Below are 27,108 nucleotides of genomic sequence, written 5' to 3'. Positions count from 1 at the left end.
ACTAGAAACGATTAGTTTGACCATTTTATGTGTGGATTAATTGTCGGAGTAGAGGACCTTGTGCATTTCAGGTAAAATAACAACTCAATGTTTATATCCCAGGACAAATTAGCTAGCAACAGTAAGTGAGCTAAATAAGACAAATTAGTTAGCAAGTGCAAGCTAGCTAGCTAAATTGCCATAAAGGTTTAATGCTTTTCGACCTGTCCCCAAATTAATGTAACTGGTTCAGAGTTTGTTTTGATATTTTAACCTGCGTGTCGTGATCGCGTTTGGTGTGGGGGGACAAAATAAATGTATGCATGATGGCGCACGCGCGCAGCCAGTTTTGGTTCCGTGTAAGCGGTAACATCATGTATTTATAGACTAAAATAGGCCTATTTTTTTTTTTTTGAGAAAATGTGAATGTGATCAAATTTTGTTTATATTCAAACTTTGGGTGGCTAGGCTACCTAGACCTTATCAATCCAAAATGATTGACTGGCATTCACAATCAGCACAACAGTAATGACATACTGTGTGAATAACTTTTTAATTACAGATGCAAAGGCCTACACAATGCAACCCTGCATAAAGCAAACTCAGCCATGTTAGTTATATTGTGCAATCGCAGTTGTTGTCTTTAAAAAAAAAAAAAAATACATATGACCTGATTAGAAAAGATCTAGTCTCATCATAGCCCATATAAAACCATTTTACAGCTGTTTTTTTTACTATGTTATACCCTCCAACTAGGGTCCGGAGTTTTACCTAGTTAGGTTAGCCCAGTGGTTCTCAAACCTCTTCTCGGGGACCACCAGACGTTTCACAATTTTGTTTTAGCCCTGAACTAATTCACCTGACTCACCTAATCAAGGACAAGTTGTGCTAGTTCTGGAATAGATAAAATGCATAAACTGGCTGGTGGTACACGAGGAGAGGTTTGAGAACCACTGGGTAAGCCAACCAGATCAGGAAAAACTCTGGGCCCCAGGAAAATAAAAAGAATACAAGTTAAATGGGTTTCCATCGCGTTTTCAACTCTACTGATGGTTTTGTCACAAAAAACTGTTGCGATATATAGCAAATGTGCCCACTCTGGCCTTGGCACATGAGCTCTAGCCAACAGCTACTGTAGCAGATACAGTGTGGGTAAGCATAGCCGCGGGTAGCAGGGGTGCTGAGGGTGCTGCAGCACCCCCTGAAAAATCAGGAAAATAAATATATATATTATTATTTCTTTGCACAAAAGTAGTGCACTGAGCCTTTACTAGTCCTGTATTAGTGGACCGATATAGCCATTTGTAGTGTGGGCAGAAACAATCTTCACACTACTATGTGGGTAGGCTACCTATATTATGAGATTATTATGGATAAGAGCGATATTATTTGTATCTGTCAAACAGCAGCCAAGCATCGATCATCATGTCACCAGAATAAGACTCAATATTTATTGGAAGGAGCATCAAGCTCATCACCTTGCACTTTCATCACCCTGTGAAGTACATCATAACTTATTTCATCTGTAGACTAATAATTAAACACATAAAAGCGCATCCACCGTCATTTTTCGCATTATACATTTTACAGACATAAAATGATCCCACCATGTCCAACGAACAAATTGTCTGTCGGCATTTAAAAAATTATTCAAATTGAGTTTTGAGACACTAAAAACAATGATAGTCAAACATGGTACAGGCCTCATCAATAATGCATTACATAATGCATTACATCACCATGCATAAACAAAAACAAAACAAGGTACAATGTAGTAATGTAGTATGTCATAATGGTCTTCTATTGGCTATTCCTCCCATGAGAATAGTAGCTCTTCAATCAGTCATAAAGCTTCTCAAGTTTCAAGTTTTATTAGTCGTATGTACGGAATACGCATGGTATACATCGTCCAACTAAAGGCTTACTTGCAGGTTCCTTCCTCGACAATGTAACAACAATAAGAAATAATAAAAAAGAAGAATACGAACATAAAGTCAATTACAAAGAACCTTACAAAGAACTTCTCACAGAACCTCTTCTAAAGATCTGAAAAGGGGCATTTATGGAAGAGAGCATACAAGGTTTCTGCTCCCACCTCTTCCCCACAGTAAATGGTTCCGCTACTTTATATTTCCTTTCCATCCCTCCATGCTTTGTGTCAGGGGGAAAAATAGAGGGAGAGAGGAAGAGAGAGAGAGAGAGAGAAAATTCCATGACTACAATAGCAAAGGTTAACATTACTCACAGCATAAAAACAATTTAAAAGGGAGCAAAAGGGCCCTAATGGCACATGGTCTTCAAAGAAAATGCATTTTGCGCTCAAAATAATTCATAGCTTTTTGCTGGTGGCTTTTCGGATTCCCGGATCACCAGCATGAACCACTGTATTTTTCTCAGCAGGCTGTCTGCTCCTCTCAAAATGGCCTACGCAGGGAATAGCCCACATCCCCCCCAAATATTGATGGCACAGTCTACCCTTTATTGGAAAAATGGCTGTGAGTAACATTTAATGAGCTAATCTCATAACCTGCATTTAATTTGGTTGTATAACAATATTTAAGAAGATTTAAACATGAATGATTTGGTCCTTTGACATAGCATTACTGTGTGGTATTAAATGACTACTGGTGGTAGCACACAGAGGTGTGCTATTGTTTGTTGAGGTTATGATTTGCAGCATTTGTGAGCCATGAGACCTTGTTGTTTTACATATACATCCAATCTTTGTTCATGTGAAAAAACTTTGTCCATAATCAAATTGTGAGAGATTTACATGACAAATAGGCCTTTGGGAAACAATGATGCTAAATCATTTAATTCCCTGATCTGATTTCCCTGTCTTATTTTTAGGAACAGAATTTGAGAACTAAAACTAATTTGAAACGCCAACTGAATCACGGATGTGGTCCTGGACTGGTCCAAGGTCCCATGAGAGATTGAATAATGGGGATAAACCCTGGAACCTCTAACCCCTCCTGGCCTGGGGAGTCACTGGGTCACCTCTCTCGGCCTCTCAGTCCCCGAGGACCCACGCGTCCGGACGGAATGAGCGATGAGTGAATGACGACCATCTTCTATTTTTAACCATCTAAACAGTGTTTCAAAAATAGACCTTCAGTTATAAACAAATGATTAGACCACTTTGGGCCTCTTCACCGACCACACAGTCTCTATTAACTGTCAATAACTGTAGACCCTAGAGGTCAAAGGGGTTTAAAGACTTTCTATTAAAAGTAACAGACACAAGGGGATGTGTTCTTGAAAAATTGTGTCTTGGATTTGAAATGCTGACAGCTTAATGGCGGCCTCTCAAATAGCGCTGTAAATGACCAGTTTGGTCTTACTTTTATTGCCGTCGTCTGTCAGTCACTCAAAGGTCTTTTTTTTCTCTTTAAGTGGATTCACATAGTTTTGTAAGTCACCCGTTGAAGACTTTATTCTGTTTTTGTCTCTCCACTGGGTTATTCTCTTGTAGGATGTGACTTTGGGTTGTATTTTTCTGACGAAAGATGACATGGAAGATGTATTCATGATAAGATAATGAGATTCCGAGGGGTGTGTGGTGGATGTAGACCTGAGAGAAAGGGTCACCTTCCGGAAGGAACCGTTGTCTTTACACCTAGCCATCTCAATCTCTACCAGTCAGAGTGTACATACCTCATAGAAAAAATTAAAATGTTGTTAAAGTGAATATTCATACCCAGATTAATTTGTCCAAGGCCTTTTAGTATATATCACAGGGAAACGTTTTAAAACCCTCTATAAGTCAAGGCCTCACCAATTCCAGACGTGTTAGCGATGTGACACGCAAAGCAAACATCAAGTGTCTGCAAACAGCTACGCCTTGCATTGTGCAACAACAACAAACCCTGCAAACCAACGGCTTGCCAAAATAGGTTTTATATAACTTGTGACTTGTTGGACTAAACCACAATACAAACACGTTGTCCAGATAGTGTGGGTGGGAGGACTGAGAGAGACAAATGTGTTTTGCATTAAAATAAGAAACTTATGAGAATAGACATTATAAAGCATTTTATATAATACAATATTTTACCATGCTTATCAAATTACATTTACAGTATCTATAAATCGAAAAACACATTTAAGATGAGTACATGAGCCTTACTGTATACAGTATCTTACCGTGGTGAAAAAAAGTACTCGGTTGCATTACTTGAGTAAAAGTAAAGATACCTTAATAGAAAATGACTTAATAGAAAAGTAAAAGGGAAACTCACACAGTAAAATACTACTTGAGTAAAAGTAAAAAAATATTTCCTTTAAATGTACAGTGATGGAAAAAGTAGTGTGATGGAAAATGCTGGAAAAAAGTACTCAGTTGTCATACTTAAGTAAAAAGTAAAAGTAAATGCTATACATCAAACTCCTTACATTAGTAAGCAAACCAGACGGCACAATTCTTGTTTTTATTTATTTACGGGATGCCAGAGGCACACTCCAACATCATCTGCAAATGCAGTATTTGTGTTTAGTGAGTCTATAGATCAGAGGAAGTAGGGATGACAATGCGTATTATTGATAGGTGTGTGAATTTGACCATATTGCTGTCCTGCCTGAGCATTCGAAATGTAATGAGTACTTTTGGGTGTTAGGGAAAATGTATGGGAGTAAAAAAAAATTAAAATATCTTTACGAATGTGGTGAAGTAAAAGTCTAAATTGTCAAAAATATAAATAGTAAAGTACAGATACCCCAAATAAACTACTTAAGTAGTACTTCAAAGTATTTTTACTTAGTCACTTTACACTACTAGTATCTTATTACTGCATACAATAAGACTTGTGCAATACTTTAGTATCCAAATATGTACACTTCTTTCTGCCTAGCAACCAACAATGTATATTTTCATCTATCTCCATATCTAGCCAATCAGGGGGATGTCAAACACAATGCAGGAACATCATCTGTAACACGCGGTGCTTTAAAGTGGCACCGCTGTAAACACTGCACCGGTAATAGAGCATGACAAGCGCTTTCTTGTTTACGCTGAAATAATTCTGTGTTTGAATAACATCCCAACGACTTACTTAGCCAATCAAACTCACTCTGGTTTCATTCAAAGACCGGACTGATAAATAGTTCTGACATTAGACATTGGATGGGAGATGGAATAGGAATGTTTTCTACTCACAGTTGTCCGGCTCATAGAGATTGGTTGCTAAGACCTGACCCCAGAGCAGGTCAGGTTTTTCTTTTAAAGACTATAAGAGGGAGATAAGGTGAATTGACCTGCATAGTTGGGGACGTTATTCTTGCATTATGGATTTACTACACATTTATTTACTATACATTTTTCTACTCATTCAATACTCCACTCACGTCGCTAACCACACGCAAAGTCAGGCATGCACACACACACGCACACACATTCACTTGCAGCCGCAGTCCTCCCCCACCCCTTACCACCACTGTCCACCCACTCCTTCTCCTCCAAACCTCAATGAGACTGCTGGCTTCTGGATGAATCTGTTRAACATCTTTCAGTTCAGATGAAGAGCTACACTAAACATGCTCAGGGGCATCTGGGATGGGCTGAAATTGGCCTTCTGGAGGGCTGGGCGGATGCACCCGCCGGGGTGGTTTGAGAAGGTCCAGGCGGTCAGTGGGGCTTGAACCCCTCTCCAAAAAAACAAGGGCCCACACTCAGGCCTGCAACACGAGAGGGCGTAGGGTCCCCCTCCTAGGCTAAATGAACCCAGATGCTGCCCACAAACACAGGGTCCAGGCATTCTGGTTAGAGAAGGACAGATGGAGGGAGTGAGAGAGGAGAGCGGTGTGTGGAGGCTTTAGGCTCTTCTCTTCCCTTGGTTGAGGCAGTTGTCTCTCAGATTCCTGGGCTTTCTCATAATCGGTGATCACAGGGGCCCCGCAAGGAGCATTGTGGGGAATTATAAGAGGGGCGTTTGTCTTTGAACTAAACAAGTACACCAGCAAATCTTTAAGTCTTTTCCTTTTCATCTCCCTGAGGAGTTGGCCATCTGGTCCTATAGAGTGAAGACCAGGAGTGGTGTGGAATGTGTGTGTGTGTACTTGTGTGTATGCAGTCCCCACATTGATTACATATTGGATTTAAGGGATTACCCCAGGGAAAGGAGATATTGATCTGTAATCACAATTGATTGGGTACCAGGGTTGATTATGCACCACACTGTCACTAAAGTTACTATTTTATCTTAACTAAATATTTGTATTACATCAACAAATGTAAGTTAGAGATACATTAAGTAAAGTAGGCATATATCTTTTGTTTATTTTAGCTTAGCCCCAAAAAGGCAACCTGCAAGACAGGTTACTACCAATAGTGGGCTACTACCAATAGTGGGTGGGATGACTTTAGAAAAAAATACAATTTGGAAAAAGAGGGGAATGCCCATGTATGCATCCCCTCATCCCCTCCCTCTTCTAGCCTGGGATTCAAAGCTACTTTTTCCTAGCAGGCTTTGGCGGTGTTTCTCAGTAGAGACCCCTAGAGTAACCTGTGTCAGTCCTAATTGGTCAGCCTCGCCTGATGCCATCCAGACACCCAATCGTGAAACACACACCACTTTGTTTGCATTTATGTTTTTTTCACCGAACCCTCCCTTTTCCCCCAATCCCAAGCAGGGGAATAAACAACACATTTCCTATTTCATTTCGGTAAGCCCTCGCCTGCTTTAGTTCATACCTAAATCACTTTGCCACTCGGAAGATAAATAGTTAAATTAAGGACGACTAAACTTCCCTGAGTGAGTGAAATGAAAAAGCTCAATTCAGGTTTTGTCCCTCTGTAATTTTGAGAGTAAGAGAAACATCAAAAACTCTCTGTTTCGATTCAGAGCATCAATAAATGTGTAGTAGGCCTTCAACGCTTGAAATTGCACAGTGAATGCACATGGCAATATCCATCAATCTCTATTGAATGTGTTGGACTTGCTAGGTGATTATGATCTGTTTGAGACTTGAAAAGTGAGCCAGCACAGTACAGCTTCTTTGAACATCGTCGTGAGTAAGACATCGGCACTGAGGTGATGACATTTGTCTGATATACCTGATATAGCATAAGCACATCCGTGTGTGTGTGTGTGTGTGTGTGTGTGTGTGTGTGTGCGCGTGCGTGCGTGCGTGCGTGCGTGCGTGCGTGCGTGCGTGTGTGTGTGTGCGTGTGTGTATGTACTGTATGTATGACTATGTCTGTCTTTATGCTAGCCTGTCTGTGTGTGCTCATCTGTGTGTGAGGGACTGCATGCCTGTGTAGATGGCTGGTGTGCAGCCTCAGGCGCAGACAGACACTCACACATGATTAATCGTTTCCTTGTTGGACCCAGCACCATTGACCGTGGCGGTGCCAGGCCTCCCAGGCTCTCCAACCCACTGCCGCTCGCAGCAGCTCATAATTTGCCTGTGTTTGTCTGTTTTTCTCCCATTTTATGTGTTTGTCAGTCAGTAGGATGATCCTCCTCTGTAAATATGTGATAGTTTTTAGACTGACCACAGGGAAATGGTGAAATAACAATCATAAGCCAATGAGATGAAAAACGGCTGTATGATCTTATAGGATAGCACCAGACTTTTTGTGATTTTTTATGTTGCTCTTGATGAGCAAGTCTGCTTAATGGCTTAATAAATACATCCTTAGAAGCTTCTCAACTTAATTTGATAAATGTTACTTGTTAGTTGATATTGTAATCAGGCCTATATGTAAACATATATCTATGAATAAATTGATTCTTTAAATGGGAGTGGAGTACTGCACATTATATTTTAACTGAATACTAATGCCACAATTGATATGGGCCCCAAAAAATGATACCCCAATTCTTATAGGTCACCGATGCTGTAGTTCCCAGTTCCAGTGTGTAGGTGCACGATTGACTCAGATGATTGATTAATTACAATGATCAGAGCACTGACAACAATTCACCAGTGATGATGATAACACAAGTGCCTATTTGCCCTGCAAAAGCCCCTCTCMCTGTGTCTAAATTGTTTTGTAAATGTTTCTTCCTTCACTGTCCAATGCTTTTAASCTCAGTAGAATGGATGGCTTGATATGGGAGCTACAAATGCTTACAAATAAGGTCAGTGGGGGGGGAAAAAGTATAAAAATAAAAATAGAAAACAAACCCTAATTGTTGGTATTGGTGTCTGTGTGGATGGTGGCACAGTGGGGAGTTTGTTGGGGACGTCACTGTAAACATATTGATTTACATTTTCAGAAAGCCCATTCAGGCCTATTGCACATTGAGGTTTAATGATAGCATGAAGATAATTCTTATGGAACACTGGATAAGAGTTTTTTAGTTAGCCCTTAATTAAATGTCACCCTGTGTAAATAAATACAAGAATATGATAGGCCTACATGCTGAGGGTATTGTCGCGAGATCCTCTAAAAGTCATGGGCTTGACCTATTTCAACCACTTCTATATTTTGTCCTGATACTACTGCTTTCACTGACACACAGGTTGAGACTCAGTCAATACTACTGTAGTGATCCGTTACTTACAGTATGTGACACATTTACATTCAAATATATGTCAAGCAGAGGTGACTGTGCTGTACAATAAAGTATTGTGAGTAATGAATACCAGCTGTCATTTCTACCTTMATTTTATTACTGAATTCTTGAGGAGGCCCTCACCTTCAAGTCTTAGTAAAGTAGTCCCATCAGCAGCCCCATGATGCTTACACTGAATTGTACTGTCTGCGTACCAAATGGCACCCTATTCCCTATTTAGGCTCTGGTCAAAAGTAGTGTACTCTATACAGAATAGAGTGCCATTTGTGATGCACACTGTTTTCTAATCATTGTCTATGCAGGACCATGCATGTCCATATCACATTCACGTTAGGCTGAGGCCTTTTGCTCAATGTCTGAGAGATTATACATTCATTCCACTCAAAATTCCGCCCAGACCAAAAATAAGAGGAATGCTAAACTGCTCTGCTGCAGCAGGGAAGTCCATCATCCCCACTGACATTAAACTAAAGGCTGTGTTTTCATAGTGACTCAACCACCACTGATGGCGTTAAAAAGAAACATTCCCTTTGCTTTCTCTCTGTGTGAGAACACGTCAGATGTGTTAAAGGGCTGTCCGTCCTGAACGACACTGAAGCTCCAGCAGGATCCTACTGTCTGAACTGTCCAGTGTCGTGTTCTACGGTCTATGACGAGTCTATCCCCTTTTAACTGAACTTTAACATGTGTGATGGAGAAACAGTTGGGAACTAGACAGTGTAAAGTGCAGTGTGATGGAGAAATAGAAGGGAACTGAGACAGGGTATAGTGTAGTGTGATGGAGAAACAGAAGAAACCAGACAGGGTATAGTGTAGTGTGATGGAGAAACAGCGGGAACTAGACAGGGTATAGTGTAGTGTGATGGAGAAACAGGTGGGAACTAGACAGGGTGTAGTGTAGTTGTGATGGAGAAACAGAAGGAAACCAGACAGGGTATAGTGTAGTGTGATGGAGAAACAGGCGGGAACTAGACAGGGTATAGTGTAGTGTGATGGAGAAACAGGTGGAACTAGACAGGTGTAGTGTAGTGTGATGGAGAAACAGAAGGAAACCAGACAGGGTATAGTGTAGTGTGATGGAGAAACAGGCGGGAACTAGACAGGTATAGTGTAGTGTGATGGAGAAACAGGTGGGAACCAGACAGGGTGTAGTGTAGTGTGATGGAGAAACAGGTGGGAACTAGACAGGGTATAGTGTAGTGTGATGGAGAAACAGGTGGGAACTAGACAGGTGTAGTGTAGTGGGATGGAGAAAACAGGTGGGAACTAGACAGGGTGTAGTGTAGTGGGATGGAGAAACAGGTGGGAACTAGACAGGGTACAGTGTAGTGTGATGGAGAAACAGGTGGGAACTAGACAGGGTGTAGTGTAGTGTGATGGAGAACAGGTGGGAACTAGACAGGGTATAGTGTAGTGTGATGGAGAAACAGGTGGGAACTAGACAGGGTGGTAGTGTAGTGGGATGGAGAAACAGGTGGGAACTAGACAGGGTATAGTGTGTAGTGTGATGGAGAAACAGGTGGGAACTAGACAGAGGGTATAGTGTAGTGTGATGGAGAAACAGGTGGGAACTAGACAGGGTGTAGTGTAGTGTGATGGAGAAACAGGTGGGAACTAGACAGGGGTAAGTGTAGTGTGATGGAGAAACAAGGTGGGAACTAGACAGGGTGTAGTGTAGTGTGATGGAGAAACAGGTGGGAACTAGACAGGGTGTAGTGTAGTGTGATGGGAAAACAGGTGGGAACTAGACAGGGTAAGTGTAGTGTGATGGAGAAACAGGTGGGAACTAGACAGGGTGTAGTGTAGTGTGATGGAGAAACAGGTGGGAACTAGACAGGGTATAGTGTAGTGTGATGGAGAAACAGGTGGAACTAGACAGGGTATAGTGTAGTGTGATGGAGAAACAGGTGGAACTAGACAGGGTGTAGTGTAGTGTGATGGAGAAACAGGTGGGAACTAGACAGGGTAGTGTTAGTGTGATGGAGAAACAGGTGGGAACTAGACAGGTGTAGTGTAGTGTGATGGAGAAAACAGGTGGGAACTAGACAGGTGTAGTGTAGTGTGATGGAGAAACAGGTGGAATAGACAGGGTGTAGTGTAGTGTGATGAGAAACAGTGAACTAGACAGGTGGTAGTGTGATGGAGAAACAGGTGGAACTAGACAGGTGTAGTGTAGTGTGATGGAGGAAAACAGTGGGAACTAGACAGGGTGTAGTGTAGTGTGATGGAGAAACAGGTGGGAACTAGACAGGGTGTAGTGTAGTGTGATGGAGAAAACAGGTGGGAACTAGACAGGGTGTAGTGTAGTGTGATGGAGAAACAGGTGGGAACTAGACAGGGTGTAGTGTAGTGTGATGAGAAAACAGGTGGAACTAGACAGGGTGTAGTGTAGTGTGATGGAGAAACAGGTGGAACTAGACAGGTATAGTGTAGTGTATGAGAAAACAGGTGGGAACTAGACAGGGTGTAGGTAGTGTGATGGAGAAACAGTGGAACTAACAGGGGTTAGTGTAGTGTGATGGAGAAACAGGTGGAACTAGACAGAGGTGAGTGTAGTGTGATGAGAAACAGTGGAACTAACAGGTGTAGTGTAGGTTGATGGAGAAACAGGTGGGAACTAGACAGGGTTAGTGTAGTGGATGGAGAAACAGGTGGAACTAGACACGGGTAAGTGTTAGTGTGATGGAGAAACAGGTGGGAACTAGACAGGGTTAGTGTAGTTGATGGGAGAAACAGGTGGGAACTAGACAGGATAGGTAGTGTTGATGGAGAAACAGGTGGGAACTAGACAGGTAGTTGTAGTGATGGAGAAACAGGTGGGAACTAGACAGGGTGTAGTGTAGTGTGATGGAGAAACAGTGGGAACTAGACAGGGGTGTAGTGTAGTGTGATGGAGAAACAGGTGGGAACTAGACAGGGTGTAGTGTAGTGTGATGGAGAAACAGTGGGAACTAGACAGGTGTAGTAGTGTGATGGAGAAAACAGGTGGAACTAGACAGGTGTAGTGTTAGTGTGATGGAGAAACAGGTGGAACTAGACAGGGTGTAGTGTAGTGTGATGGAGAAACAGGTGGGAACTAGACGGGTGTAGTGTAGTGTGATGGAGAAACAGGTGGAACTAGACAGGGGGTGTAGGTAGTGTGATGGAGACACAGGTGGGAACTAGACAGGGTGTAGTGTAGTGTGATGGAGAAACAGGTGGAACTAGACAGGGATATAGTTGAGTGTGTAGAAGAAACAGGTGGGAACTAGACAGGGTATAGTGTAGATAGAACACATGGAACAAAACATAACTCTTTATTAGTTACACGCATTTCAAGTCAGGGCTACGTCACTTTAACGCCCAGCTAAGCTTACTGCCATACTGAAACCCCATCCGGCCCACACTCTCCAGGGTCAATCCCCATTGCGGCGATAAGGGCAGAAATGACTCCGTTTTGACATGAAAAAACAGGGTCCTCCTTGAAACTGATGCATGCCTGTCTGTCCTGTGGGGTCTCTCTGTGGGAACACTCAGGCTTTTGATAGGGTTTTCCTCCAGTGTCCTCTGAGGTCGTTTCAGCCTCACAATAAACAGGCGAGCCATTGTCACATGGGGAGCCCTCCTCGTTATTTTCGAAAGTAATTACACCTTATTATCGGTGTTTACTTTAGCGAGGGCGAATACAGGTGTGGGACGACGCTTGGCCGTGGGTGGCAGGCAGTGATGGGTCTCTCTCTCTCTCTCTGGTGAGCGACTCGCCCCCTCGTGTCTCTCTTTTTTTTTGAGGTTTGTGGGGGCATTGTATGTAGCAGTACTCTGCCACTAATTTCATCCCCACAAAAGAAACGTGCAATTAGGCCTATTATTGTAGCAGCTGCGTGCTCCCTGCCTGCACGACTACGACGGCCCTGTCTTTCTTGGCTGGAGGTGGAGAGGCCTGCTGCGGTCACAGAACCCTGGAACGACCGCAGTACCCACCATTGTCTGAGGGAGAGGGAAGTAAAGCATAGCCTGGGAGGATGCTGTGTGTGTCCTCTCTGCTGTGTGTGTCCTCTCTACAGTGTTGACACAGTGGGATGGATCCATCCATCGCACACAGCCACAAGGCCAGAGGAACAATAGAATAAAATATATATCTAAAATGTTACAAAATATGTTCTTTTCAGTGTTCTTTTCACTGGATTTATATTGAGACATGTCTTGCTGGTTATATTTTTTATATTATCAGCAAAGAAAATGGTCAAACCATAATCTGGGGTTCCATGTAGAGATGCTTTAGACAAAGTGGACAAAAGCAATTGTAGCAGTCTATTGATGAAACCCAAAATGAAATCATATTGCCTTCCAAAAATAAATCCTCATTGGGTCTCAGTTCAAACTATAAATGTGATTGAGTTGATACATCAATACATCAAAATTGGTCAAAGTGGGCAGACTGCCCATGTCAAGGTGAATTATGTGACAAAAGTTAGGTAAATGAAAAGCAATTCTAGATGGAGATATTATAGAGAAGAGTGAAAAGCTGTGAGGCCTGTGAGGCTGAATATTGGGGAGCCACAGAGGCCCTCCTCAAGCCCCAATACAAGGGGACAATCTTCCGCTCTCAGCACAAACAAAATGGCTGTGTTCTCTCCTCCGTTTCTCTCACTTACCGATTCTCTCACTCCACTGCCTTTCCAACAATTAAAATAATGATCCAGCTCCTGGCACTTAGCTTCAAGGGCATAGTTAGATGTGCATCTTTGTGCAATGTGTCAGTCTCGGTTCTGCATCCTCCATTTGATCATGTGATAAATACAATTTTATTTTATTTGACATGTAAAAACCCTTAACTGCAAGACAAGAGTAGTAATGTATACAAGTAAAGGGACTGTTGAATTCACTGGTGTCTATAAAGACACCCAATATTCCCTTTGGGCATGTTGAAATTCCATTCTGAACGGTTAGAGAAATCAGGATGGAAGTTAGGGCTTTATACACAAGGGAGAAGTTGGATTGTGGTCTGCAGACAACAGTGTTTGGTATAATCACRGGCGAAGAGGGAGCTATAACCTCTTAGGAGATACTCTCTCATCATGAGGACTTACACCTGCACAACTTCACAAATATCAGAGAACATACCTTAGAGAAGAGAGAACATAACGAACATCAATGCACAGTCAGTGGATCACCTGCTGGCTGTCGATGAACAGTGGCGGTTCAACATAGAATGTCAAAGTAGAATCTTTGGGAAATGTGGTCAGAGACTATTGGACTACCATCCGCTGCTTTAAACGTTAATCAACACGTTTCGTTTTGTCAGAGAGGTGGTGGTTAGATTCGATAAATTAACCCTACATGTTTTGAACAGGAAATCAGGATTGCATCTTTAATAATATGTCCATAAATAAAAAGTACTATGAAGAGAAACAAACAAAACAGAATGTGTATAAAACATATCCGATTCCTATTCCAACAGGAGCTATGGCATGCCTACCAGCAACACAAAGGACGATGAGACACAGCCAAGTGCCAGGCAGAGGGGGGAACACAGGAGGAGGAAGCAGCTCTTCTCTGCTACAGCAGGCAGCAGGTCTTACTGGCATCCATTTCAGCTCATCAGCACCCTGAGTAAGAGTCCACAAATGCAGAGAAATCATTTTGCCGGGGGAGTGTGGCTGGGGTAAATTGGCCTCCGGTTCAGTGCGGGGGTCCCTGCTGTGCGGAGCCGGAAGAGTAGGGCCTGGTCGGGAGTAGGGCAGGCCCAGGCAGGGCAGGCCGGGGGCCCCCATGCTGAGACCACCTCCCTGCCCCTGACAAACATGGCAGTGGATAATCTCTCCTTCAGAGACTCAGCCCCAACCCCATGGGCTCAGAGGGAAGGCAGGGGTTCTGTTATACAGACAGCAGAGAGGAACTCTTCACTGTGTGGCTGGCAGTGTGTGTGTGTCAGTCATACTTTAGACACAGACAAATATGCACTGCACACACACAACTTCGCACATCTCCCTGTGTGAGCGTCTCTACCCAGTCTCTCTCCGACACACACCTGCTCATTTAAATGGTTTACTATGGGAGAGTGACCATGTGAAAAGTGGGTGGTAGTTTTCAAACCAAGAGCATCACAATGGAAAGATGAGTGGTGCAGCACTTGACTCTTACTAACATCATGCAACATTCATATTGTGGATTAAAATGGATGTGGAGTGTGTCACACAGTCCAATAATTACTGGACCATTAAAAACGTAGGTTAAGTGTTGCGCAGGCAGTAAAGCGATGTTTCAAATCAATGGCTCTAACAAAAAGTGGTATTTAAACGGATGTTAAACCCAAGCCGTGGACACAAAGTGGTCTTTATAGTAAAACAAAGCATTGGAAAATATGGATGTATATTAAAACAGTAACTGACCAGCTGTTTTATGCCCAAAGAGATGGAAAATTTGCATAAATAAAGAGTATGTCAACGGGTATGTGAACTGAACCACCTTTAATGTTTACATAACTCTTACATTATCTGAATCCATGCAGATCAGTAGAACAATGAAAACATCCAAAGGGGGACATTTTCAAACACTTTACTCATGTCAAGGTTTTTTGGAGAAAAAAAAGGGACGAGTTTAGTTAAACATCCTCCATCGTAAGTGTMAAGTTATAACATTCAGAACATCAAAGTCCATCCATATCTAATCCCAGCAGCTGTGTCCACTAGGCAGCTACTACGACGTCTCCATCTTGGAACCATGTTTCTCCAGCTCCGCTCTACGGAGAGAGAGAGAAAAAAAGGACCAGTCAATTGAGATGATTACAAAGGGTTCGTTCCAACTGGCACCTTTTTCCTTATCTAGTGCACTACTTTTTACCAGAGCCCTATGGGAAGAGTGGGTGCTGTGGTCTTAAGTTGTGCACTATATAGGGAATAGTGTGCCATTTGAGACACACACCCAAGCAGTCCAATGGTTAAAGCACAAGTGTCCTTCTATGTTGATTGAGAGAAGCATTATGAAATCCAACTGAAGAAATATCATGCAGACAGCTACAGATTTATAAGGAAGTAGATCTACTTGTACAAGGCTAAATGCTTAAAACAAATCATACCTCATGTCTTCTATAAATGTCTTAATAGCAGCCATCAAAGGTTTGAATGCCCCATTGTCTGAAGGATACTAAAAAAAAGTGTAGACTGGCCACTTCAAGTCAATACACTAGTTGATTATTCAACAAGCGTAGCCTACGCATGCAAATGCATAGAATACATATTACTGACAATAACGCACACATTGTAGACTGTCCGTATCATTCAAAGCCTGCATAATAATTTACAAATGACACGCAATAATGCTGACTAATGTCTCCCTATGTAAGAAAAGAGACAACCAAGATGACCGACTGAAAGCAGCGGGTGCAAACAGTACCCAGACAACAGAAAGCCCCACCCACAAGAAACAACTTCCAGAATTATGATGCATTCCGATGCGTCTCAGGAGCTCCTAGCTCTCAGTTGGTGAACTCGGAAAGARGTCTGACAACTGTTCAACCAATTAGCTTGAATTTAGCTAGACGATAAAGCTAGCAAACATTGCTAATAGCCTAATCGTTCAGTTGGCTTGCTTACTTTGCTCAATAAGTCAAACAACATATTGTATGTAAACTAACAGGGCTACATTATCAAGGTTGTAAACGSCTTTGTTTTATCATCTTTTGGTTGGAAAGGTGAAAGGTCAGTTGATGAAACGCCAAAACTCGTAAACTCAGGTACCCCACTTGGAACACAGACTTAGGAGGGTAATTCTAGTGGTCATTTCTGACTTTGAAACTCGGGTCTCTATGATAGCATTCGAACGCACCACTATTCCATGAGGATTCCATCAACTCAATGGTCAATGCTTTATAGATGTCCGCACTAAACCATATGATCAACACTGTAGGAGAAATGAAAAGCATTTATTGAGCATTAAAAAAACTAGGCCAATGTGTGTAGCTATAAGACAATTTTTAAGAAAGCTGCATAGTGCCTATTGCTTGAATCTCCTAATAACTGACATGTTATCTGTGTTTGTTATTATTGCCAACTAGTACACTCAAGGGGAGTGTAAAGCCTGATTCAATTTGCTGTGCCTAAACATTCAGCATAACAATTTTGACTGTTTTAGTTACCATTTAGCCATTTCCCCTTTGTCAAATCTTATAGCCCTACTCAAAGATCAAAGCATCACATCCCTTTAACTGAGGGCTTCATCGTATTTCTAGGGGCGTGAAGCTGAGTGGGGCACAATGATTTGTCATAAGTAAAAGGTGATAGGTGTAGCTAGCTGGCTACTAGCGTTTCGCCCACGGCTGGCCATGTGAACTACAATTCCAACGCCATGTTAGAAAGGTCAATAATCATCGCTGGCGAAATGGTTTTTGAAATATATGTCCCTTATCTTTCAAAACAGCGAGAAAGAATGTTTCCAATAAGAAAAGATACTGCTAGCTAACGTTACAGTAAGTTTTGAACAGATCCATACTGTGTGTGCCTCCAGTTGAAGAACTACACTTCCTCCCCAGTTAGCTTACACACAGGTGTTCAAAGCACACATAGATAACTAATCAGCACAGATGGCTACCTCAGTCTTCCGTAAATAAACCATGTGACATGGAGAGATGGCCATGTGGGAACACTAACCCTATAAAGTCGTGTGTCCAATCAAAAATGCAACTTTCGAATAATGGGTAGAATTTTACGTTAATTGTGTAGATCAGGGTTGTCCAACCCTGTTCCCGGAGAGCTATCATCCTGTAGGTTCTCACTCCAACCCTGTTCCTGGAGAGCTACCATCCTGTAGGTTCTCACTCCANGAGAGCTACACTGCTGTAGGTTCTCACTCCAACCCTGTTCCTGGAGAGCTACCATCCTGTAGGTTCTCACTCCAACCCTGTTCCTGGAGAGCTACCAACCTGTAGGTTCACTCCAACCCTCATCTAGCGCAACTTATTATAATAATTAGCCACTTGAAAAGCTGAACCAGGTTGGTTACAACTGGGGTCGGAGTGAAAACCTACAGGAGGGTAGCTCTCCAGGAACATGGTTGGACAGCCCTGGTGTAGATAATCCTCAAAGAAAACCAACGGTCTAAACCTCATGTCTCTAGCATAATCTGTTTAAGAAAAATAAAAATTTAGTTTTTACCCTTGTAGGATAGTAAAAATTAGAGCAACAATCAATAGAGGCCAGAGAAGATTTAAAAAAAGTGGTGATACATTTTTTTATTTTATAAATAAAATCAGGAAGATAGCATTGTGTCAGCTAAGCTGAATGCTGTGTGAGAATGAAGGCTACCTGACAGGCTTATCATTGAACTCATCTTCTCAAATGTAGAGGATATAAAACAATAGAGGTAAGATAGATTTTGAGACATGACATGTAGTATGTTCATATTTTAGTACACGCTTTTCATATCAATGCAAAGTTACTGTTCTTTTTTAAAAGATAAAACTGTCAACGGAGCACTGAGTGTTGAGTGTTTATTTTCAAAGCCTTTTACATTCAATTCGGATCGTGTCATGCAAATTTWGCTATTTTCACCAGCAGAAGCAACTTGGAAGACAGGACTACAAATCCTCAAAAGTTGCTGGGATAAAGCTGCCGCTCCGTCAGAGCTCGGTGCTTATTATCAGATGTATTAGGTTAGAAATCCAACTTTCTGGATATGATGTTAATGATATGTTAGAGAAAGACCCCACTGAATGAATCAGGACATGAAGAATTATATTTGTCTTGGTTAACCTCTCTTGGGTACGTGAGACGTTAGCGTCCCACCTCTTCAACAGCCAGTGAAACTGCTGGGCGCCAAATTCAAATACAGAAATAGTCATTATAAAATTGCAGAAAACAAAACATATTTTACATAGGTTTAAAGATTAACTTCTTGTGAATCCAACCACGGTGCCACGGTGTCAGATTTTTAAAATGCTTTACGGCAAAAGCATACCTTACGATTATTTGAGAACATAGCCCAGCAGACAAATCATTACAAACAGTAACCAGCCAAGTAGAAGAGTTACACAAGTCAGAAAGAGATTAAATTAATCCCTTACCTTTGATGATCTTCATATGGTTGCACTCAGCAYACATTCATTTACTCAATAAATGTTCCTTTTGTTTGATAAAGTCTCTTTATATCCAAAAACCTCCGTTTTGTTCGAGTGTTTTCTTCAGTAATCCACAGGTTCAAACGCAGTCAAAACAGGCAGACAATAAAATCTAAATTGTATCCGTAAAGTTCCGTAAAGTTCATAGAAACATGTCAAACGATGTTTATATTCAATCCTCAGGTTGTGTTTAGCCTAAATAATCGATAATATTTCAACCGGACAATAACGTCGTCAGAATAAAAGGTAATAAAATAAAAAGGCACTCTCTCGGTTGTGCGCATGAAAAAAACTCTGACACTTTAGGGTCCACTCATTCAGACTGCTCTTACTTCCACATTTTTCAGAATACAAGCCTGAAAAAAAATCTAAAGACTGTTGACATCTAGTGGAAGGCATAGGAACTGCAAGTTGAGTCCTAAGTCAATGGATACTGTAATGGCATTGAATAGAAAACTACAAAACCAATAAAAAAAACGACTTCCCGAATGGATTTCTCTCAGGTTTTCGCCTGCCAAATCAGTTCTGTTATACTCACAGACACTATTTTAATAGTTTTGGAAACTTTAGAGTGTTTTCTATCCAAATATACCAGTTATATGCATATCATATCTTCTGGGCCCGAGAAGCAGGCAGTTTAATTTGGGCATGCTTTTCATCCAAAATTCCAAATGCTGCCCCCTACCCTAGAGAAGTTAAATGTAACATAAGGAAATGAAATGTCATCAGCAAAGTGCGTTTTCACCTACTCTGGGCAGAGTGAACACTACATTAGAAGGTGTAAATTTTACTTAATTTTTTTATTATTATATATTTTTTATTATTATTATTATTATTATTACTACTCGCTGATATGAAAGAAACTCAGCAAAAAAAGAAACGTTCCTTTTTCAGGACCCTGTCATTCAAAGATAATTCGTAAAAATCCAAATAATTTCACAGATCGTCATTGTAAAGGATTTAAACACTGTTTCCCATGCTTGTTCAATGAACCATAAACAATTAATGAACATGCACCTGTGGAACGTTCGTTAAGACACTAACAGCTTACAGACGGTAGGCAATTAAGGTCACAGTTATGAAAACTCAGGACACRAAAGAGGCCTTTCTACTGATTCTGAAAAACACCAAAAGAAAGATGCCCAGGGTCCCTGCTCATATGCGTGAACGTGCCTTAGGCATGCTGCAAGGAGGCATGAGGACTGCAGATGTGGCCAGGGCAATAAACTGCAATGTCCGTACTGTGAGACGCCTAAGACAGCGCTACAGGGAGACAGGACGGACAGCTGATTGTCCTCGCAGTGGCAGACCACGTGTAACAACACCTGCACAGGATCGGTACATCCGAACATCACACCTCCAGGACAGGTACAGGATGGCAGCAACAAAAACTGCCCGAGTTACACCAGGAACGCACAATCCCTCCATCAGTGCTCAGACTGTCCACAATAGGCTGAGAGAGGCTGGACTGAGGGCTTGTAGGCCTGTTGTAAGGCAGGTCTTTACCAGACATCACCGGCAGCAACGTTGCCTATCGGCACAAGCCCACTGCCGCTGGACCAGACAGGACTGGCAAAAAGTGCTCTTCACTGGCGAGTTGCGGTTTTGTCTCACCAGGGGTGATGGTCGGATTCGCGTTTATCGTCAAAGGAATGAGCGTTACACCGAGGCCTGTACTCTGGAGCGGGATCGATTTGGAGGTGAAGGGTCCATCATGGTCAGGGGCAGTGTGTAACAGCATTATCGGACTGAGCTTGTTGTCATTGCAGGGAATCTCAACACTGTGCGTTACAGGGAAGACATCCTCTTCCCTCATGTGGTACCCTTCCTGCAGACTCATCCTGACATGACCCTCCAGCAATGACAATGCCACCAGCAATACTGCTCATTCTGTGCGTGATTTCCTGCAAGACAGGAATGTCAGTGTCTGCCATGGCAAGCGAAGAGTCTGGATCTCAATCCCATTGAGCACGTCTCGGACCTGTTGGATCAGCGGGTGAGGGCTTGGGGCCATTCCCCCCAGAAATGTCRGGGAACTTGCAGGTGCCTTGGTGGAAGAGTGGGTTAACATCTCACAGCAAGAACTGGCAAATCTGGTGCAGTCCATGAGGAGGAGATGGACCGCAGTACTTAAAGCAGCTGGTGGCCACACCAGARACTGACTGTTACTTTTGACTGTTACTTTTGACTGTTACTTTTGAAACACATTATTCCATTTCTGTTAGTCACATGTCTGTGGAACTTGTTCAGTTTATGTCTCAGTTGTTGAATCTTGTTATGTTCATACAAATATTTACACATGTTAAGTTTGCTGAAAATAAAAGCAGTTGACAGTGAGAGGACATTTATTTTTTTGCTGAGTTAATGTTTCTTATGTTTCCAAAACCCTGCCGCAAGCGATGCGCGTCAACATTTAGTGCAAGCATTGGGGCGATTTGTCTCGAATTGAAGAAGATACAGTGAAAAATCTGTTGATGTCCCCTTGAGCAAAGCACTTAACCCTAATTGCTCCTGTAAATCGCTCTGGATTAGAGCGTTTGCTAAATAATAATACAAATGTAAATATATGAATGGTGTGGCTGGCTACCGGAGTTGATTAGAGAAGTCATCCTCTACGTTGTCATCATCCCAGTTGTCTTCCCACACGTGGGCATCTTCATCCTCATCCAGACCCGTCCAATCTGAACACAGAGAAATACAATGAAGAGAAATTATGAAACAACGTTAGCTAGCTAACAAGTAACTCTACAGGGCCGTCCACATTTAAGGACGATAACTAGAATAAAAAATTAATTATTCTAATTCAAGTGAACATGAGCGTTCACACTGCAATGATAACTACAAAAAGAGTGGAGAACGATAACGAGAGCCATCGTTTGGATCACTTTCAGAGTGATATTTTCCCTATCCCTCCGACGAGAAGACATTGATAACCACTTCAATAAAACGTGAAGGCAGAGTGTACAGTGAACTTGCCTAAATAACTGTGCATATGTGAGCATATTGGTGGCCACATTAATTATAGGACGACTTGAGAATGATGCCGACAAACCACGCATGAGAATGCCATATTTTCCGATGGTAGGCCCATCTGTTAACACCTATACATCCTGACAAAARAGACACTATGACAGGCGCGCTAATGTACCTTTCTGGCTTCTAACTTAGGCTACATATCATTAGTCTGTCTTCATGGTTCCCTTTCGCAATTACGTGACTGGCCTCTCCGGGGCCTCTCAGCTATAGCCATTCCTCTTCGCTCTTATAGTCCCAGGAAAAGCTAGACTACAAGCTTGTTGTACACTTAATTCAAGCATTTTATTTACCATTACTAGCCTATCGACGAGAGATACCAGCTTGCTGAATGTAAAATATGAGCGTTTGAAAGGAGAGAGAGCGTGCACTATGGGGTGATCAAAATACCCCATATGTGACTCGTTTCAGGAAAGTAGGCGTATGTCGTGGGTCACTACTTCACAGGAGAGTCATTTGATCAAAATGCATTTTTGGGCAGAAATGCCTTCTGGAACATGTGAACTTTCGTGTGCCTTAATAACAGACGTGTATGCAATCTGTAAATACGAATAAAATTGTTAAATTACGAGCCTAGTTGGTTTAGCCACATTAAGAGATGTGCTTCCTGCTAGCCATGATTGGCTGAGATAATGAGTGGGCTGGACATGCCGAGAGATGAGTTTGGATTGGTCTGCCATATAGCACTGTCTATTTGAGCTGGTCAGTATGTGTAGGTGATCCTGTCTAATGCATAATTTTTTTGTAATGTATCGCATAGTAGAATGCTCCATTTTCTGGAGGACCGAGTTTTGAAATCAGTGAATTAGAGTATGGAATTAGTGTAATTAGAGTATGATGGCTAAGGAGAAAACAGCTGTCTCAGGATTACATCTTCAAACTAAGAGCAACCATGGCATCCGTGACAGGGAGAAGTGTCCAGCCATGATGTAAGATAATGTAGCTAGCTAGACTTTCAGATATTACACGTTTCTAATTTTGACCAAAAGTCATTTTGATTTCAAGTTAATGTGTACTGTTAGCTAGCTAACGTTACGTGTATGATCTTATTATCTCAGAGCCATTTGCTTTGCTAGTTATAGCCTAATGTTAGCTAGCTAACATTGAACCTGGTTGGTTAGCTACCTGCAGATTCATGCAGGGTAGTAACGTCATGAATTGGGATTATGGTTCATTGTTTACCTAGCTAGCTACATGTCTTAACAAAAAGACTCCACTATGCAAGTAACCATTTCAATAGAATGGCAATGTGCCAACTGTAACTAGAAGTAGCTGGTAAATTCACTCTGGCTATCTACTCTGATTTCAGAGCACTCTGAGTGGGCCAGAGCACAACATAACTGACGAATTTACGAACGTTCAACACCCGTTGAATATGGCCGGTGTCAGTAAACGTTGGCAAAAAAACATAAATTGTTGCCAGCAGCACAGTTGCAGTCACCAACACTCTGGGTAATATAAAAACAGCCTAACCAGCTCTGTTAGGGCAAGTAAAATGGTCAGTGAGCGGTTCTCTCATGTGTGTCTCATGAGTAGCTAGCAAGCTAGCCAAATTTAGCCAGTTAGCTTGGGTGCTTGACTGTTGTTGTTGTTAGGACAGAACGCTCGGATCAACCCTTAAAGAGATGAGTGGGGCTAAAGTTTAAGAGGGCGTGAACGATGCTGAATGGGTGTAGACAGAAGAGCTCTCCAGTAGGTACCAAAACATTCAAAGGCCATTTTCTCAAAAGTGTGGTTACAACTTTATCAACTTTCAAAGCAGAATTACTTTCCCATTGTTCCTCAAATGTGTATAATATACKATTTTGTAGCTGTCTCTGCTTTATCCAATGTAAAAAAACACAATTTCAAATTTTGCTACAAAAGACTGAATCAAGGCGGTCGGTCACATCTGAGCTGCCTGCTAATGTACCTTTCTGTAAGTTGTAAAGTGTCGAGAATAGACCCATAACTGATCCCAATGGTAGCATGATCAGGCCTAGACTGTATGCAGTTATTTCGGCATGAAGCATTCAAAACAGGACATTTGTGGTTGATTCAAATTAGACTACATCACTGCAGTTCACAGCCCTAGCCAATAGTAGTGTACTCACTTGATAACAATGACACATTCCTCATTGCACTGTGCTGTTGTAGCCTAGGCGCAGCGGTCTAAGGCACTGTATCCCAGTGCAAGAGGTGTCACTGCAGTCCCTGGTTCGATTCCAGGCTGTATCACACCCGGCCGTGATTGGGAGTCCCATAGGGCGGCGCACAATTGGCCCAGCAATGTCCGGGTTTGGCCGTCATTGTAAATAAGAATTTGTTCTTAACTGACTTGCCTAGTTAAATAAAGGTTAATTTAAAAATAGTCTTGTCTAAAAACGTTGGCCTAATCATGTTAACTTTTTCTTACACTGACAAATATTTATAGCCCTAATATTTAACAAATGCATGGCCTAATGTAGCTAGTATTTAGCTTCTTACTTCAGCTACACATCTCTAGCCTCTCTTTCAGCTGTTCTCATGCGCAATATAGGCTACGCAAGACTCCTCGCTATTCCTTTTCACGTGAAATCCTAGAAAAAGCTATAGGACATTTATTTGTATACTTATTTTTGTTTAATGTTAGGCATTTGTGTTTTGAAGCAGGCTTGCTCTGGTTAATTGCTGAATGTAAAATACGCCAAATTAACATTCGGGGAAAGTTAAAGTGTGAGTGTTGGTGTGATCACTTTGGCCAGTGATAACATTGCTGCACTGATGCGTTGCAAAAAGTTTCAACGGACAGATGAGCACAGAGGAAAAGAAGATCCAAACGAATTGACAATTTACAAACCACTTCAGCAACGAGGCGTGATGTAAAAGATACCCAGGATAAACAGCGATTATTGTTGAATTGTTAGATATAAATATGAGTTTATTTTTCATTAGACATACATGTACATTGAAGTATTATTTGCAGTTGTCCCACACTGAAGCAGTGAATGGTCTGTGTTACCACCTTATTAATAGGTCTGCAGTAGGATGCGTTGATCAGTTGACTGACAGGTGTACAGTAAAACGATAAACGGTCTGCTGTTGTGGAGCCCCCACCAACGTTTAGGTTATAGTTATGTATATTCTATCATTAAAGTTATCAAAAACTTGGTGTGGATGGCCCTTTACTCAACTAGCTACTACTCTAGCTAGCGTTGTCTAAGTAACGTAGCTAGCTAGCTACAGTAACTAACGTTAATTAACGCTAGCTGGCTTTTAGCTAGATGCTGCGCGTTGTTGCTTACATTACAGCTAACGTTAGTTAACTAGTGTTTAACTATGTAAAGTTCCCACCAGTGCAATCGCTAATTAGCTAACGTTATAAATTCAATCAGGTGAATAATACAATTCAAAGTGGTAGCTACTAAGCTAGCTAGCCGCTGCTGCTAGCTAGATACTTTTACCTCATTCAATGTTGTTAACATAGCTTGCTAAGCTAGCTGAGTCACTGTCGGGCCCGGTCTTGTCACTAAAAGTTGTCACTAAATGAGACAATTCAGTAAAAAACGGGTGAACAATAGTAACGTATGGAAATATAATGAATTTACCCTCGGCTGGGAATTCTTCAAACTCATCGTCCTCCTCTAATAATCCCAAATCCACAGTCTGTTTCTTGTCTGACATGTTTGCTATCTTTTCGTTGCACGTCGCTGTGATGACGGAACGGATTTCCAGTGAGGGTAGTTATGGGATAGTGGTGGTAGTGCGCATTGGCAGAGAGTGTTCCGCAAACACAATGAAGCCGTCCACATCACCTACGCTCCACTGACTGAAGCCAGGGTCTTCTTCTTCTTTGACTGAAGCCAGGGTCAGTGCTATCCGGAATCCTTGGGACGTTCCTATCCTTAAACCTTACCCTAACCCTTACCTTACCCACCATTTTACATTTAAACTTCAATGGAGTAGGGACCTCCCAAGGATTCCGGATTCGGACCTTGAAGCCAGCCAGGTATGTTGATGTTGGAATGTTTTTTGTATTCGTAAAAAATAAAAATAATTTAAAAACATTTAAAAACATTAATAATATATATATATATGTTATAATAGGCTACAACTACATTTAAAATCTTCCATAATAAATCTCTTCATTTATGTCAACACATAATCACACTCAAATCCTTCCTACTTAAAACACAAAACCCTGCACAGTCCTTCGGTCCCACAAAACATACAGAGAAATCACCCAAATCTAAGTCAAGATTTTTCATTGAGGAACAAATGTACATTATGATCCTTGTGGCCTGTTTAAATAATGAACCAGCAGCCACAGCTTAGTATGTCGTTTAGATGAGAGCACATCTACCACAAAACCACATGCACCACAATGAAAATTGCCCCTGCAGCTGTCACTATGCTGACAGAGGGTGAACCTCAACATAGGCTCTGCTTACTTGTTCTATTTTCACATTATTTTGTAATCATCCTAAACCCTTAAACATGATGACAATGCCACAACATTAGAGGGGAGTAGAGGGAGGGAGAACAGAACAAGGAAAAGAAAAAGCCCATACTGTACTACACAACAAATTGGAGGAAATACCTTCATTATGTTAAATTTGATGTGAGAATTCTTAACGTTTGATGTGAGAATAGTGTATAGGAATTGGGGAACAACAATCAAAACTTGGTATAGAATAGCTCAGATAATACAGTATGATGATCACTCCTCTGATCCCAGCTAGGCTATAGAAGCCTGGGGAGATTGTGTACTAGTGTTTGCGGAAGCATACCTGAGACTGCAGTTACATTGTGGCGCCTGGAGTCTCCCAGATATTGGACTGAAGGAGGGAACGAGAGGGAGGGCGGGATGGGGGAATAAAGGGTAAGACAGCAGGGCTGCCTGGCCAGAGTCAGACCGACTCCCAGACTTTCTTCTCTCTGTGTCGCATCTCTGAGAATGCATGCCTTTCATACACCCCTTCAGGACAGGCTGGCTGGGCCACCAAGTCCTCACCTCACAGAGACAGAGGAGTTTGACTCCAACCCTGCCTGCCCAGCCAGTCTGGCATTCTGTCTCTGTCGCTGCCTGGACCTTTATCACGGCCCAGATCACACTATGGTCCTGAGGGTGTGCATAGAGAGAAAGAGTAGCTAGGGAGATTGGAGGGGGGTACCTAGTCTGAACCATCATCGCCTAGTCTACCCCCCCCCCCCACCACCACCACCACCTGACTGACCCCCAGCTCCCACCTGACTGATCCCCTTCAGATTAGGGACAGACTAGACCTCTTCTTCCCTGCCAGGGAAAGTGACAACACACAGGAACATGAAGCTGTCTAGTCAACCTGTCCCGGGGCCCTTTGTCTGACCATCAATCCATCCCCTCCAGTCATTCAGACATTGTACTACTTGCCAGAAATGCTTCTCTTCCTAAAGAATAGACCAACTCAAAGATGAACAGGAATAAGAAGATGACAGCCTGGCAGGGAACTTCTGCCTTTCTTGTTGCTGCCTCATCTGCATATT

General features: G+C 42.1%; 1 protein-coding gene across 1 annotated transcript; it reads right to left on the bottom strand.

Annotated features, from left to right (window-relative positions):
* Positions 1-14,932: 14,932 nt before the first annotated feature.
* LOC111955298 (26S proteasome complex subunit SEM1) lies at positions 14,933-25,383 on the bottom strand. Its single transcript, XM_023975492.3, has 3 exons — positions 25,191-25,383; positions 21,179-21,272; positions 14,933-15,219 (listed from the first exon to the last, which is right to left on the bottom strand). Exons 1-3 carry the CDS (start codon positions 25,264-25,266, stop codon positions 15,177-15,179), a joined length of 213 nt encoding a protein of 70 aa, XP_023831260.1. The 5' UTR covers positions 25,267-25,383; the 3' UTR covers positions 14,933-15,176.
* Positions 25,384-27,108: the final 1,725 nt, after the last annotated feature.

The sequence above is a fragment of the Salvelinus sp. IW2-2015 genome, linkage group LG30 (assembly GCF_002910315.2).
Source record: "Salvelinus sp. IW2-2015 linkage group LG30, ASM291031v2, whole genome shotgun sequence".
NCBI lineage: Eukaryota > Metazoa > Chordata > Actinopteri > Salmoniformes > Salmonidae > Salvelinus > Salvelinus sp. IW2-2015.
The sequence above is the reverse complement of the archived record's forward strand: the minus strand, read 5'-3'. Positions and strand labels throughout refer to the sequence as shown.

Excerpts from the sequence above, each read along its gene's own strand:
- LOC111955298 (XM_023975492.3), bottom strand. The coding sequence starts at position 25,266 with ATGTCAGACAAGAAACAGACTGTGGATTTGGGATTATTAGAGGAGGAC. Across the intron at positions 21,273-25,190 it reads TGAAGAATTCCCAGCCGAGG|ATTGGACGGGTCTGGATGAG; the intron begins GTAAATTCATTA and ends CTCTGTGTTCAG. Across the intron at positions 15,220-21,178 it reads GACTTCTCTAATCAACTCCG|AGCGGAGCTGGAGAAACATG; the intron begins GTAGCCAGCCAC and ends CTCTCTCCGTAG.